Source organism: Rattus norvegicus, chromosome 8, assembly GCF_036323735.1.
Source record: "Rattus norvegicus strain BN/NHsdMcwi chromosome 8, GRCr8, whole genome shotgun sequence".
Lineage (NCBI taxonomy): Eukaryota > Metazoa > Chordata > Mammalia > Rodentia > Muridae > Rattus > Rattus norvegicus.
In genome coordinates this window covers 42440379-42457770 of record NC_086026.1, presented here as the reverse complement: position 1 = coordinate 42457770, position 17392 = coordinate 42440379, and the positions used below count along the sequence as shown (strand labels likewise).

The 17392-nt window shown below is 39.7% G+C and overlaps 1 protein-coding gene across 1 annotated transcript; it reads left to right on the top strand.

Moving 5' to 3' along the window:
- The first annotated feature begins 947 nt into the window (after positions 1-947).
- Positions 948-11362, top strand: Pate-f (prostate and testis expressed protein F). The gene is given in 3 exon segments (NM_001267780.1): positions 948-1008; positions 10951-11079; positions 11226-11362. Coding segments are annotated over 3 exon segments (327 nt in total).
- The last annotated feature ends 6030 nt before the right edge of the window (positions 11363-17392 follow it).

The window sequence follows — 17392 nt, the reverse complement described above, 5'->3', positions numbered from 1 at the left end:
AAAGACCTATCTAAAGGGAGAAGGGGAACAAGACTACCCCTGCCTCCTAAGATTGTCACTAGCTCCCAGGCTATCTAGGTAATGAACTTGCTTCTTGTCCTTTCTCTTCCACTTGAATGGATTTTATATGTGTGGAGGTTAGGCTATTTTTATGAAGCATGATTAAAGAGCTGAAGATATTTTGGCAAAAGAACATATTGGGAGAAGGGTATAATTTTTAAAATTAGGAAAACATTTGTCTTTTAGCCCCCCTTGCCACACATTGGAACAAGCCTATGAAGAAATGTGCATGAGAATTCTGTCTGAACCTTTCTATCAAGTGTGGATCAAAAACAGAGTCTGTATCTAGGTAAATCTGCCAGGCTAGCTGTGTGTGTAGGTCTGTACTTGGCAGAACTAAAATAACAGCTAATTGGAATGGGAAATCATTTCTTTTTTTAAAAGGATGCATTATTATTCCCTCTATTGCATATGTACTGCTCAGATGGTTTTTGATACATATTTAATGGGTTTCTAGCAAACTAAAGATCTATGACACATGAGACATGGTATAATGGATGCAAATCTTGGTCTATAGAGCATACATAACAAGACTATTATTATGACTACCTCAGGTCATTACCAATCAGAGAATGACCATCATCCTGCTGAGATCAACCTTAGGAATATTAGAAAGAAGTGAACAACAGAGCTTTGCCTATGAAGGAGTGTGAGACCAATCCATGGACATCCTGTGCTCTTTGAAGCTCTGAGGGAGCTGGTTCTATGAGACACTTTCCTGAGCCTGGATATTGGCAAAACACCCATGAACAGGTGTGTCAGGAAGCTCCTGCCCACATCCCAGGAGCAGCTCAGAGAAGAGTCTACAGTCTGCTCTCATCTACCCTGACCCATTCTAGGTACTTGCTGCCAGTGCTCTGCTGTGTCTTCTGCAAACTCAGACTGAGATGGGCAAGCTCCTGCTCCTGCTCCTGCTGCTAGGAGCTTTTGTTCTTCTGTTGATCCAAGGTGAGAATGAGTCTTCAGAGGCTGAAACAGGGGTGAAGTCAGGAGCTCCACATAGCTGACAGTAAACTTAAGATGGTGGCTTGAATGACTGGGATAGTAATATGCTGGGAGCAGAGGGAGTTTAAGGTCAGGATTTTTGCCCTGAGCAAACAAATAGTACCAAACTGAACTGGTACTATGGGATTTTGGATAGGTTTTACTTTTTCTTTTATTTTATTGGATATTTTCTTTATTTACATTTCAAATGTTATACCCTTTTCTGGTTTCCCCTCCAGAAACCTCCTATCCAATCCTTGCTCACCCTGCTTCTATGAGGGTGCTCACCCAACCACCCACCTACTCCTTCCCAACTCCCCACCTGGACATTCACCTACAATGGGGCATGGAGCCTTCACAGGACTGAAGGCCTCTCCTTCCATTGATGCCTGCCAAGGCCATCTTCAGCTACATATGCAGCTGGAGCCAGGGTTGCTTACAGGTTTTAAGGAGTAAAAATTTAAATTTCAATGTTGTTCAAATGTGAGATGTATATTTGATTTGCCCAGTCACATTGCCTTTCCCCAGTCTTGTTCATATCAGCAGGCAAAAAGCATATTTTTAGTATTTTTATTCATTTTAAAGTTGTGTATGTGCACGTTTGTGTGCAGTTATACACATGAGTGCAGGTGCCCCCAGAGTCCTGAAGACTTTGGATCCTCTGAATCTGGAGTCACAAGCATTTGTGAGCTGCCTGACCTGAGTGCTAAGACTCAAAGTCAAGTTCTCTGTAGGAGCAGTAACTGCTTGTAAGCACTGAGCTGCCTCTCCAACTCTAATGAGTCCCTTTTGTAAAAGCAGCTTTTATGTGAAATATTTAACACACCACAATTTTACCTATTAAAAGCACAGAAGCTTTTTTATGATTAATGGAATTCAGATCCATGGATCAATGAAATGCATAGTGGTAAAGTCCTATGAAAGAAATCTAAGGATATTTTTAGACCTAGGTTATCATAATTATTTGTTGTGATGCCTTATTTCTTTTTTTTTTAAATAAAGATAATTTATTTTCTGCTGATTTTGTCAGGCCCTTGGCTACTCAGGAAACTTAATTCTAACAAAGTTAAGGTCCATTTAAATATCTGTTTATGCTAATGTCTTTTAAATGATCACTTTATAAACACCGATTATTTCAAGAGGATTCTGTTACATTTAAAACCCTATGCACCCATGACATGTGTACACATGCATGTCTCAATTCCATCCAAATATTATACAAAAGTTTGCAGAGTGGATATAAGCAGCAAGTGCCCCATTTTACTCAATATGCTTTTCATTTGGGTTTAAACCATACAAAATAAGCAACAAAATATAATGACATTTCTATTACTTGTAAGCAGAACCATCGAGGTGAAAAAAAATGCAATTTTGGAAGTCAAATTATTTAAGACCTGGCTCACTGGATAAAGGCAATGCTGTCAAGCCTGATAACCTGATATCAATCCCCGAGGTACAAGGAGAGAACAGAATTTTGCTTCAGAATTAGAAGCTGAATTAACAGAAAGTCTTCTTTCTGTTTAGCCATGGTGTAAGACTTTACCTAGATGCTACTCTCCAAAGTAAAACTGCTAATAGTGCTGACCTTTTCAAGGACTTGTGCTGATGTGCTCCTGGGTGGATTGTGACTACCATCCTTAAGCAACGACGCGCCTAAATATTATATACTCCAAGCAGTGCCACCCTGATAATTAAATATAGACATTGGTCACCAGGGTATTTGATCTGTTAACAAGTACAACCTAATTTCTTTAGAAAATTTCCCAATTAACTCATTTTTAATAAAACCACTTTATTGGCATGAACTCACAAATAAAATCATCTCACAGCTAGATTAAGGCAGTCTTTCAAACACTTGACCAGTCCAGTCCCAAACTCTAATTATAGCAGTGATTTTATATTTATTTTATTAAATGAGCGTTTTGCCTGCATGTGCATATGTATAACACACACAAGCCTGGTACCCACAGAGGTCAGAAAAGGGTAGTACGTTCCCTGGAACTGGAGATACAGATGGTTGTGAGCCACCATGTGGGTGCTGAGAGCCAAACATGTGTCCTCTGCAAGAGCAACAAGTGCCCTTAACTGCTGAGTCATCTTTTGGGATATCTGAATTTCTATGCAGTTAGAATGGTCATTTTAAAACTGAGGAACTTCACTTAGGGCTTTACATTTTCACTGTCAATTACATTTTTGTGCATTACCTACCACCAAAAACAATACAGAAAAGAACTAGTCAGAAAATTACCAATAAATTAAGTTATATAAAAATTGCCCATCTTTTGTTTAATATAGATGCATGAATATAAACCAGGAGGCAGGCAGATCTCTGAGTTTGAGGCCAGCCTGGTTTACAGAATGAGTTCCAGGACAGTCAGGGCTACACAGAGAAACCCTGTCTAGAAAAGAGAGAGACAGAGACAGGGAAAGAATATTGTATTTTCTTGGGCACCTTCTCACTTTTCACTTTTTGAATGGTCTTATTCCTTTGACTTGCTTCTCTTCTATTTATTTTGTTTTTTTCCCTTCACTTTTGATGCCCTTTTCATGTGACTGGTAATCCTTGGATGCTTATTTCTGCTTGAATTCCCTTTTTAAATATTGAATGGAATCACTATGTAAAGGCAGGACTTTGTGTTAGAGCAAAAATTCAGCCTCCTGACTTTTGTTGTGCTCCATAAATGTCAACAGTCCTTGCATATCCAGATATTTTTCCAGAGAAGATTTCTTGAATCAACTGCTTTTGGGGTTACTAGGCTCCTGATTTATTGCCTATTGATACAGGACAAAGGGAGTAGGCTCTCAGTCTAAAAGCTGATACTTGTTATTTTTTTTTTTTTACTGTCCTTTTAAGTTTATTAGCCTGACAAATTTGGTGTGTTTCCCACTTTGCTGTTTTACACCAAATGAGCAGAATTAATGTTAACTAGAGAACACAGCTGATGCAGGAAGGAAAGCAATAATCATTTTTGTCCACAGACAGGCAGGCAGGCATGTCTCTGGGCACCCGAGTCATTCCTCTTTACTGAGACTCAATGGTCCGTCCCTTTACATTAACAAACATTAACAAACCACCAAAGGAATGCAATGTCAACTGTGGCTCACAAAATAAGCACAAAATTGGAGTGTCCATGAGGGCAGGACAGAAGAATATCAACTCATAATGGTAAAACTAAGACTGAGGCAAATGAAGCCTGGCCACGGGCTCTGAGGAACAGGAGAGTTGGACTCCGAATGCTCTTACAGAAGGTAGAAATAGGTAGAAAATGCTCTTTATCAAACACTAGGCATTAAATGCTGTTTCTCATGAGCTCTTTGCAGTGCTGACTCTCATTTTGCTTGCCCTGGATTTGCTAGTCATGCTGTACCTTAAGGCAGCTTTCTGCCACCACGTTCCACACCACTGTCTGTGTAACCTGACAGGACCCTTTATTTTTTTTTTATTTTTTTTTTATTATCTTGAGTATTTCTTATATACATTTCAAGTGTTATTCCCTTTCCCGGTTTCCGGACAGACATCACCCTCCCCCCTCCCCTTCCTTGTGGGTGTTCCCCTCCCAAACCTCCCCCCATTGCCACCCTCCCCGCATAGTCTAGTTCACTGGGGGTTCAGTCTTAGCAGGACCCAGGGCTTCCCCTTCCACTGGTGCTCTTACTAGGATATTCATTGCTACCTATGGGGACAGAGTCCAGGGTCAGTCCATGTATAGTCTTTAGGTAGTGGCTTAGTCCCTGGAAGCTCTGGTTGCTTGACATTGTTGTACTTTTGGGGTCTCGAGCACCTTCAAGCTCTTCCAGTTCTTTCTCTGATTCCTTCAACGGGGGACCTATTCTCAGTTCAGTGGTTTGCTGCTGGCATTCGCCTCTGTATTTGCTGTATTCTGGCTGTGTCTCTCAGGAGCGATCTACATCCGGCTCCTGTCGGTCTGCACTTCTTTGCTTCATCCATCTTGTCTAATTGGGTGGCTGTATATGTATGGGCCACCTGTGGGGCAGGCTCTGAATGGGTGTTCCTTCAGTCTCTGTTTTAATCTTTGCCTCTCCCTTCCCTGCCAAGGGTATTCTTTTTCCTCATTTAAAGAAGGAGTGAAGCATTCACATTTTGATCATCCGTCTTGAGTTTCCTTTGTTCTAGGGATCTAGGGTAATTCAAGCATTTGGGCTAATAGCCACTTATCAATGAGTGCATACCATGTATGTCTTTCTGTGAGTGGGTTAGCTCACTCAGGATGATATTTTCCAGTTCCAACCATTTGCCTACGAATTTCATAAACTCGTTGTTTTTCATAGCTGAGTAATATTCCATTGTGTAGATGTACCACATTTTCTGTATCCATTCCTCGGTTGAAGGGCATCGGGGTTCTTTCCAGTTTCTGGCTATTATAAATAAGGCTGCGATGAACATAGTGGAGCACGTGTCTCTTTTATATGTTGAGGCATCTTTTGGGTATATGCCCAAGAGAGGTATGGCTGGATCCTCAGGCAGTTCAATGTCCAATTTTCTGAGGAACCTCCAGACTGATTTCCAGAATGGTTTTACCAGTCTGCAATCCCACCAGCAATGGAGAAGTGTTCCTCTTTCTCCACATCCTCGCCAGCATCTGCTGTCACCTGAGTTTTTGATCTTAGCCATTCTCACTGGTGTGAGGTGAAATCTCAGGGTTGTTTTGATTTGCATTTCCCTTATGACTAAAGATGTTGAACATTTCTTTAGGTGTTTCTCAGCCATTCGGCATTCCTCAGCTGTGAATTCTTTGTTCAGCTCTGAACCCCATTTTTTAATAGGGTTATTTGTTTCCCTGCGGTCTAACTTCTTGAGTTCTTTGTATATTTTGGATATAAGGCCTCTATCTGTTATAGGATTGGTAAAGATCTTTTCCCAATCTGTTGGTTGCCGTTTTGTCCTAACCACAGTGTCCTTTGCCTTACAGAAGCTTTGCAGTTTTATGAGATCCCATTTGTCGATACTTGATCTTAGAGCATAAGCCATTGGTGTTTTGTTCAGGAAATTTTTTCCAGTACCCATGTGTTCCAGATGCTTCCCTAGTTTTTCTTCTATTAGTTTGAGTGTGTCTGGTTTGATGTGGAGGTCCTTGATCCACTTGGACTTAAGCTTTGTACAGGGTGATAAGCATGGATCGATCTGCATTCTTCTACATGTTGACCTCCAGTTGAACCAGCACCATTTGCTGAAAATGCTATCTTTTTTCCATTGGATGGTTTTGGCTCCTTTGTCAAAAATCAAGTGACCATAGGTGTGTGGGTTCATTTCTTGGTCTTCAATTCTATTCCATTGGTCTATCTGTCTGTCTCTGTACCAATACCATGCAGTTTTTATCACTATTGCTCTGTAATACTGCTTGAGTTCAGGGATAGTGATTCCCCCTGAAGTCCTCTTATTGTTGAGGATAGCTTTAGCTATCCTGGGTTTTTTGTTATTCCAGATGAATTTGCAAATTGTTCTGTCTAACTCTTTGAAGAATTGGATTGGTATTTTGATGGGGATTGCATTGAATCTGTAGATTGCTTTTGGTAAAATGGCCATTTTTACTATATTAATCCTGCCAATCCATGAGCATGGGAGATCTTTCCATCTTCTGAGGTCTTCTTCAATTTCTTTCCTCAGTGTCTTGAAGTTCTTATTGTACAGATCTTTTACTTGCTTGGTTAAAGTCACACCGAGGTACTTTATATTATTTGGGTCTATTATGAAGGGTGTCGTTTCCCTAATTTCTTTCTCGGCTTGTTTCTCTTTTGTATAGAGGAAGGCAACTGATTTATTTGAGTTAATTTTATACCCAGCCACTTTGCTGAAGTTGTTTATCAGCTTTAGTAGTTCTCTGGTGGAACTTTTGGGATCACTTAAATATACTGTCATGTCGTCTGCAAATAGTGATATTTTGACCTCTTCTTTTCCGATCTGTATCCCCTTGATCTCCTTTTGTTGTCTGATTGCTCTGGCTAGAACTTCAAGAACTATATTGAATAAGTAGGGAGAGAGTGGGTAGCCTTGTCTAGTCCCTGATTTTAGTGGGATTGCTTCAAGTTTCTCTCCATTTAGTTTAATGTTAGCAACTGGTTTGCTGTATATGGCTTTTACTATGTTTAGGTATGGGCCTTGAATACCTATTCTTTCCAGGACTTTTATCATGAAGGGGTGTTGAATTTTGTCAAATGCTTTCTCAGCATCTAATGAAATGATCATGTGGTTCTGTTCTTTCAGTTTGTTTATATAATGGATCACGTTGATGGTTTTCCGTATATTAAACCATCCCTGCATGCCTGGGATGAAGCCTACTTGATCATGGTGGATGATTGTTTTGATGTGCTCTTGAATTCGGTTTGCCAGAATTTTATTGAGTATTTTTGCGTCGATATTCATAAGGGAAATTGGTCTGAAGTTCTCTTTCTTTGTTGGGTCTTTGTGTGGTTTAGGTATAAGAGTAATTGTGGCTTCGTAGAAGGAATTCGGTAGGGCTCCATCTGTTTCAATTTTGTGGAATAGTTTGGATAATATTGGTATAAGGTCTTCTATGAAGGTTTGATAGAATTCTGCACTAAACCCGTCTGGACCTGGGCTCTTTTTGGTTGGGAGACCTTTAATGACTGCTTCTATTTCCTTAGGAGTTATGGGGTTGTTTAACTGGTTTATCTGTTCCTGATTTAACTTCGATACCTGGTATCTGTCTAGGAAATTGTCCATTTCTTGAAGATTTTCAAGTTTTGTTGAATATAGGTTTTTATAGTAAGATCTGATGATTTTTTGAATTTCCTCTGAATCTGTTGTTATGTCTCCCTTTTCATTTCTGATTTTGTTAATTTGGACGCACTCTCTGTGTCCTCTCGTTAGTCTGGCTAAGGGTTTATCTATCTTGTTGATTTTCTCAAAGAACCAACTTTTGGTTCTGTTGATTCTTTCTATGGTCCTTTTTGTTTCTACTTGGTTGATTTCAGCTCTGAGTTTGATTATTTCCTGCCTTCTACTCCTCCTGGGTGTATTTGCTTCTTTTTGTTCTAGAGCTTTTAGGTGTGCTGTCAAGCTGCTGACATATGCTCTTTCCTGTTTCTTTCTGCAGGCACTCAGCGCTATGAGTTTTCCTCTTAGCACAGCTTTCATTGTGTCCCATAAGTTTGGGTATGTTGTACCTTCATTTTCATTAAATTCTAAAAAGTTTTTAATTTCTTTCTTTATTTCTTCCTTGACCAGGTTATCATTGAGTAGAGCATTGTTCAATTTCCACGTATATGTGGGCATTCTTCCCTTATTGTTATTGAAGACCAGTTTTAGGCCGTGGTGGTCCGATAGCACGCATGGGATTATTTCTATCTTTCTGTACCTGTTGAGGCCCGTTTTTTGACCAATTATATGGTCAATTTTGGAGAAAGTACCATGAGGAGCTGAGAAGAAGGTATATCCTTTTGCTTTAGGATAGAATGTTCTATAAATATCCGTTAAGTCCATTTGGCTCATGACTTCTCTTAGTCTGTCTACATCTCTGTTTAATTTCTGTTTCCATGATCTGTCCATTGATGAGAGTGGGGTGTTGAAATCTCCCACTATTATTGTGTGAGGTGCAATGTGTGTTTTGAGCTTTAGTAAGGTTTCTTTTACATATGTAGGTGCCCTTGTATTTGGGGCATAGATATTTAGGATTGAGAGTTCATCTTGGTGGATTTTTCCTTTGATGAATATGAAGTGTCCTTCCTTATCTTTTTTGATGACTTTTAGTTGAAAATTGATTTTATTTGATATTAGAATGGCTACTCCAGCTTGCTTCTTCTGACCATTTGCTTGGAAAATTGTTTTCCAGCCTTTCACTCTGAGGTAATGTCTGTCTTTGTCTCTGAGGTGTGTTTCCTGTAGGCAGCAGAATGCAGGGTCCTCGTTGCGTATCCAGTTTGTTAATCTATGTCTTTTTATTGGGGAGTTGAGGCCATTGATATTGAGAGATATTAAGGAATAGTGATTATTGCTTCCCGTTATATTCATATTTGGAAGTGAGGTTATGTTTGTGTGCTTTCATTCTCTTTGTTTTGTTGCCAAGATGATTAGTTTCTTGCTTCTAGGGTATAGCTTGCCTCCTTATGTTGGGCTTTACCCTTTATTATCCTTTGTAGTGCTGGACTTGTAGAAAGATATTGTGTAAATTTGGTTTTGTCATGGAATATCTTGGTTTCTCCATCTATGTTAATTGAGAGTTTTGCAGGATACAGCAACCTGGGCTGGCATTTGTGTTCTCTTAGGGTCTGTATGACATCTGTCCAGGATCTTCTGGCCTTCATAGTTTCTGGCGAAAAGTCTGGTGTGATTCTGATAGGTCTGCCTTTATATGTTACTTGACCTTTTTCCCTTACTGCTTTTAATATTCTTTCTTTATTTTGTGCGTTTGGTGTTTTGACAATTATGTGACGGGAGGTTTTTCTTTTCTGGTCCAATCTATTTGGAGTTCTGTAGGCTTCTTGTATGCCTATGGGTATCTCTTTTTTTAGGTTAGGGAAGTTTTCTTCTATGATTTTGTTGAAGATATTTACTGGTCCTTTGAGCTGGGAGTCTTCACTCTCTTCTATACCTATTATCCTTAGGTTTGATCTTCTCATTGAGTCCTGGATTTCCTGTATGTTTTGGACCAGTAGCTTTTTGCGCTTTACATTATCTTTGACAGTTGAGTCAATGATTTCTATGGAATCTTCTGCTCCCGAGATTCTCTCTTCCATCTCTTGAATTCTGTTGGTGAAGCTTGTATCTACAGCTCCTTGTCTTTTCTTTTGATTTTCTATGTCCAGGGTTGTTTCCATGTGTTCTTTCTTGATTGCTTCTATTTCCATTTTTAATTCCTTCAACTGTTTGATTGTGTTTTCCTGGAATTCTTTCAGGGATTTTTGCGATTCCTCTCTGTAGGCTTCTACTTGTTCTCTAAGGGAGTTCTTTATGTCTTTCTTGAAGTCCTCCAGCATCATGATCAAATATGATTTTGAAACTAGGTCTTGCTTTTCTGGTGTGTTTGGATATTCCGTGTTTGCTTTGGTGGGAGAATTGGGCTCCGATGATGCCATGTAGTCTTGGTTTCTGTTGCTTGGGTTCCTGCGCTTGCCTCTCGCCATCAGATTATCTCTAGTGTTACTTTGTTCTGCTATTTCTGACAGTGGCTAGACTGTCCTATAACCTGTGTGTCAGGAGTGCTGTAGACCTGTTTTCCTGTTTTCTTTCAGCCAGTTATGGGGACAGAGTGTTCTGCTTTCGGGCGTGTAGTTTTTCCTCTCTACAGGTCTTCAGCTGTTCCTGTGGGCCTGTGTCTTGTGTTCACCAGGCAGGTTTCTTGCAGGGGAAAAGTTGGTCCTACCTGCGGTTCCAAGGCTCAAGTTTGCTCGTGGGGTACTGCCTAAGTCCTCTCCGCTGTGGCAGCAACCGGGAAGATCTGTGCCGCTCCTTCCGGGAGCCTCCGTGCACCAGGGTTTCAGATGACGTTTGGTGTTTTCCTCTGGCGCCTGGATGTGCACAGAGTGCAGTCTCTTCTGGTTTCCCAGGCGTGTCCGCCTCTCTGAAGGTTCAGCTCTCCCTCCCACGGGATTTGGTTGCAGAGAACTGTTTATCCGGTCTGTTTCCTTCAGGTTCCGGCAGTGTCTCAGGCGCAGGGGTCCTGCCGCTCCCGGGCCCTCCCCTACGGGAACCCAGAGGCCTTATACAGTTGCCTCTTGGGCCAGGGATGTGGGCAGGGGTGGGCAGTGTTGGTGGTCTCCTCCGCTCTGCAGCCTCAGGAGTGCCCACTTGATCAGGCGGTGAGGTCTCTCTCCCACGGGGTTTGGGAGCAGAGAGCTGCTGCCATGCCTTATTTCTTAACTGTTCTTACCCTTGTTGGTCCTAGCTCAATCAACCCTGGAATCGCTCATTTTATCTCTTTTTTCTAGCCCAAGAAAGAATATGCATGTCCTGCCACATGTTTGTGAATGGCAAGTGTGTAGAAAGTGAAGGTAAATGCACCATGGAGGACGGCGGTGCATGCAGAACCAGGGACATCTATCTTTTCAATGCAAGAGGTAATGCTAATATGGAATCCACAAGGGAGTCTTTCAAGGAAGTGGTGTTTCCTGTGGAAGAGCAGGCTTGTGTGGATACCAAAGACTCTCATACACTGAATTTCAAATATTATTTTCTTACATTAAATATCAATGTTCTTTTCCAGGTGGGTTTCTCTACAACCACACTATGCTGGAGTGTTCTAAATCTTGTAAGGCTTCAGAAGAGAGTTATTTTCATCTAAAAATTTCAACTTTTTGTTGCAAAAGTCAAGACTTCTGCAATAAATATAAAGGAAAGTGAACACATGTGCTAATTGATGACCAGCTCCTTCACTTGCTTCATTTTCCCTTGTGTGCCTGCTGGATCCCCCTCCATACACAATCTGCTGAAGATGGGGCAGTTCATTTCTGTTATTGTTTTGTTTTAATTAATCATTTTATTCATTTACATTTTAAATTGTATCCCCTTTCCAGAGGGAGCAACTCTTATAAATTCTAAGCATCCTTCTTTTCCTCTATCTTGGATACTGACTCCTTCCTACCCAGCATCAGACACCAAACATACTCCATTCATCCTCATTTCCTACACCTTCTTTGTTCATATGTGAAAATTACCACCAGTCTTGCTTGTCTTGCATTTATCTATCCCTCACAATCACTAAGTCAATCTGGTTGACGAACTACCTGGTTTCTAGTTTAAACATTTTTTTTTTCAGTTAGCAAAATTTTACTAACATCTTATATTCCTAGTACGTAGTGTTTTCTGCTTATTTGATGTTAAATTTCTATTGTTCTGAATCATTTCTTCATTCTTTTTCCTTCAAAAGGAGCAATCCAAATGCAAAGAATATAATTAGTATATTGTTTTACAGCATTCAATTATATATTTATCATGAATAATATTTAAAGAAAGAAAAATTTTACGTTTCTGTAAAAATGTTAAAAATAAATTCATTTCTCTTGACTTTCATTGTGTTGAATTTCTTTTTGAATAAGTGAAAAAATCTGCAAATCTAGATTTATATTCTAGGATATCAAGATTATATTTTTGTTCTTAATTTTTCTTTTTTCTTTTATTCCATTTTTAAATTACATTTTAAATGGTATCACCTTTGCTGGTTTCCCCTCCAGAAACCCAATATCCCGCACCCCTCCTCCTGCTTCTATGAGAGTGCTCACTAATGCACACACTCCCTCCCTCCCACCTCCCTCATACTGGGACATTCCCATACACTGGGACATCTAGCCTTGGCAGGACCAAGGGCCTCTTTTCCCATTGATGGCTGACAAGCCCATCTTTTATGACATATGCAGATGGAGTCATAGGTCCATCCCTGTGTTCTCTTGGGATGGTGGTTTAGACAGTAAGAGCTCTGGGGGTTCTGTTTGGTTGATATTGTGTTTATCCTGTGAGGTTGAAAACCCCTTCACTTACTTTAGTCCTTCCTCTAACCTCTCCATTGGGGACCACGTTCTCAGTTCAAAGGTTAGATGCTAGCATCCCCCTCTGTTTTTATCAAGCTCTGGCAGAGCCTCTCAGGACACAACTATGCCAGGCTCTTGTCAGCATGCACTTCTTGACATCCACAATATTGCCTGGGTTTGGTGCTGTATATGGGATGGATCTTGCAAGTAGGGCAGTCTCTGGATCTTGTTTCCTTCAGTCTTTGCTCCACACATCTCCATATCTCCTCCTGTATTTTTGTTCCCCCTTCTAGGAGATCTGAAACATTCACACTTTGGTCCTCCTTAGTTTTGAGCTTCATGGGGTTTGTGGATTGTATCTTTGGTATTCCAATTTTTGGGCTAATATCCAATTATCAGTGAGTGAATATCATAGGTGTTTTTTATGATTGGGTTTATGAGTGAGGACTCAGGAAGATATTTTCAAGTTCCATCGATTTGCCTAAAAATTTCATGAAGGCACTGTTCTTAATATTACAGTAGCACTCCATTGTGTAAATGTACCACATGCTTTGAATCCATTCCTCTGTTGAAGAACATCTGGGTTCTTTCAAGTTTCTAGCTATAATACATAGAGCTGCTATGTAAACAGTGAAGGATGTGTCCTTGTTATATGTTGGAGCATCTTTTGGGTATATGCACAGGAGTGGTAGAGCTGGGTCTTCAGGTAGTACTTTGTCCAATTATCTGAGGAACCACGAGACTGATTTCCAGAATGGTTGTAGCAGCTTGCAATCCCACAAAAAATGGAGGAGTTTCTTCTTACTCCACATCCTCGCAAGCATTTACTGTCACCTGAGTTTTTGATTGGAGCCATTTGCACTGGTGTGAAGTAGAATCTCAGAGATGTTTTTATTTGCATTTCCCTGATGACTAAGGATACTAAACATTTCTATAGGTGTTTCTCAGCCATTCAATATTCCTCAGTTGAGAATTCTTTGTTTAGCTCTGTAGCCCATTCTTAAATAGGGTTATTTGATTCTCTGGAGTCTAACTTCTTGATTTCTTTGCACATATTGGATATTAGTCATCTATCAGATGTAGAATTCATAAAGATCTTTTCCAAATCTGTTGGTTGCTGTTTTGTCCTATTGATAGTGTCTTTTGTCTTACAGAAGCTTTGCAATTTTATGAGGTCCCATTTGTCAATTCTTGATCTTAGAGCATAGGCCACTGGTGTAATGTTCAGGAAATTATTCCCTGTACCTATATGCTCAAGGCTCTTATCCATTCTCTCTTCTACTAGTTTTAGCTACCAGGTTTTATGTGGAAGACCACAACACACTTAGACTTGACCTTTGTACAAGACAATAAGAATAGCTTGATTTGCATTGTTCTACATTCTGAGCTCCAGTTGAACCACACCACTTGTTGAAAATGCTGTCATCTTTCCACTTGATGGTTTTAGCTCCTTTGTTAAATATCAAGTGACCATAAGTATGTGGGTTTATTTCTGGGTCTTCAATTCTATTCCATTGATCTACCTGTGTGTGTCTGTACCAAAACCATATAGTTTTACCACGATTGCTCTATAATACACCTGGAGGTTAGTGATGGTTATTCCCCCAGAAGTACTTTTATTGTTGAAGATAGTTTTCACTATCCAGGGTTTACTGTTATTCCAAATGAATTTGAAAATTGTTCTTTCTAACTCTATGAAGAATTGATTTGGGATTTTGATGGGGATTGCATTTAATTGGTAGATTGCTTTTGGCAAAATAGCCATTTTTTCTATATTAATTCTGCCAATCCATGAGCATAGAAGGTCTTTCAATCTTCTGATATTTTCTTTGATTTCTTTCTTCAGAGACTTGAAGTTCTTGTCATACAGATTTTTTACTTGCTTGATTAGCATTACACCAATGTATTTTATATTATTTAAAATTTATATTATTTGTGACTATTGCGAAGGGTGTCATTTCCCCTTTTGTTCTCAGCCTGTTTATCCTTTGAGGAAAGGATACTAATTTGTTTGAGTTAATTTTATATCCAGTCACTTGCTGAAGTTGTTTATCAGCTCTAGGAATTCTCTGGTGGAATTTTTGGACTCAATTAAGTATACCATAGTATCATATGCAAATAGTGATATTTTGGCTTTTTCCTTTCAAATTTGTATCACTTTGATCTCTTTCTGTTGTCTAATTGCTCTGGTTAGGACTTTGAGTACTATATAGAATAGGTAGAGAGAGAGAGATAGTGGGCCTTGTCTAGTCCCTGATTTTAGTGAGATTGGTTCAAGTTTCTCTCCACTTAGCTTGATGTTGGCTACTGGTTTGATGTATATTGCTTTTTCTATGTTAAGGTATGGTCCTTGAATTCCTGATTTTTCCAAGAGTTTTATCACAATGGGGTGTTGAATTTTATCAAAAGCTTTCTCAGCATCTAATGAGATCATCATGTATTTTTTATTTCCTTTGAGTTTGTCTATATAGTGGATTACATTGATGGACTTTTGTATATTGAACATCCCTGCATCCATGGAATGAAGCCGACTGGATCATGATGGATGATTGATTTGATGTGTTCTTAGATTTGCAAGAATCTTATTGAGTATTTTTGCACTGATATTCATAAGGGAAACTGGTCTGAAGTTCTCTTTCTTTGTTGGGTCTTTGTGTGGTTTAGGTATAAATGTAATTCTGGCTTCAAAGAATGCATTAGGTAATGTTGCTTCTGTTTCTATTTTGTGGAATACTTTGGAGAAAATTGATATTAGGTTTCCTATGAAGGTCTGATAGAATTCAGCACAAAACCCATCTGGTCCTGGGCTCTTTTCGGTTGGAAGACTTTTAATAACTGCTGAACACCTAGTGAACGTGATTGTTTGGGGGAGGGTGGTAATGGGGGGAGGATGGGGAGGGGAAACCCATATAGAAGGGAAGGGGGGGGTTAGGGGATGTTGGCCTGGGAACCCGGAAGGGGAATGACAGTCGAAATGTAAATAAGAAATGCTTAAGTTAATAAAGACAAAAAAAGGTGGGGGACAAGAATACCCTTGGGAGGGAATAGGGAGGCAAAGTTTAGACCAAAGGCAGAAGGAACACCCATTCAGAGCCTGCCCCACATGTGGCCCATACATATACAGCCACCAAACTAGATAAGATGAATGAAGCAAAGAAGTGCAGGCTGACAGGAACCAGATGTAGATCTCTCCTGAGAGACACAGCCAGAATACAGCAAATACATCGGCAAATGCCACCATTAAACCTCTGAACTGAGAACGGGACCCCTGTTGAAGGAATCAGAGAAAGGACTGAAAGAGCTTGAAGGGGATTGAGACCCCATATGAACAACAATGCCAACCAACCAGAGCTTCCAGGGCCTAAGCCACTACCTGAAGACAATTCATGGACTAACCCTGGGCTCCAACTGTATAGGTAGGAATGAATAGCCTAGTAAGGGAACCAGTGGAAGGGGAAGTCCTTGGTCCTGCCAAGACTGAACACCTAGTGAATGTGATTGTTGAGGGGAGGGTGGTAATGGGGGGAGGATGGGAAGGGGAACACCCATGATCAATGAGGCTTCATCCGAGAGATGCAGGGATGCTTCAATATATGGAAGTACATCAATGTAATCCACTATATAAACAAACTCAAAGGAAAAAACACATGATCATCTCATTAGATGCTGAGAAAGCATTTGACAAAATTACCCCTTTATGATAAAAGTCTTGGAAAGATCAGGAATTCAAGACCCACACCAGGGCAATTAGACAACAAAAAGAGGTTAAAGTGATACAAATTGGAAAGGAAGAAGCCAAAATATCACTATTTGCAGATGATATTATGGTATACGTAACTGACCCCAAAAATTCTACCAAAGAACTCCTAGAGCTGATAAACAACTTCAGCAAGTGGCTGGATATGAAATTAACTCAAACATATCAGTAGCCTATCCTCAAAAGATAAACAGGCTGAGAAAGAAAGGGAAAATGACACTCTCCACGATAGTCACAAATAATATAAAATGTCTTGGTTTGATTCTAACTAAGAAAGTAAAAGATCTGTATGACAAGAACTTCAAGTCTCTGAAGAAAGAAATCAAAAACGATCTCAGAAGACTGAAATATTTCCAATGCTTTTGGATTGGCAAGATTAATATAGTAAAAATGGCCATCTAGCCAAAAGCAATCAACAGATTCAATGCAATACCCATCAAAATTCCAACTCAATTTTTCATAGAGTTTGAAAGAGCAATTTGCAAATTCATTTGAAATAACAAAGAACCCCGGATAGTGAAAAATATACTCAACAATAAAAGAACTTTGGCTGAATCACCATCCCTAACTGCCAGCTGTATTACAGAGCAATCATGATAAAAACTGTAGGGGTTGGGGATTTAGCTCAGTGGTAGAGCGCTTGCCTAGCAAGCGCAAGGCCCTGGGTTTGGTCCTCAGCTCTGAAAAAGAAAAAGAAAAGAAAAAAGAAAAAACTGTATGATATGTACAGGTAGGTAAATCAACACAATAGAATTGAAGACCCAGAAATGAACCCACACACCTATGTTCATTTGATCTTTGACAAAGAAGATAAAAACATTCAGTGAAAAAAACGCATGATTTTCAACAAATGGTGGTGGTTCAATTGGAAGAATGCAGAAGAATTCAAATTGATCCATTCTTATCTTTGTACAAAGCTCATGTCCAAAGAAACAAGCTGGAGTACCCATTCTAATATCTAATAAAATAGACTTTCTACCAAAAGTTATCAGAAAAGATAAGGAGGGACACTTCATATTCATCAAAGAGAATCCCACCAAGATGAACCCTCAATCTGGAATATCTCTCAAGGGCACCTACAGTCATAAAAGAAACCTGACTAAATCTCAAAGCACACATTCCACCTCACATAATAATAGTGGGAGATTT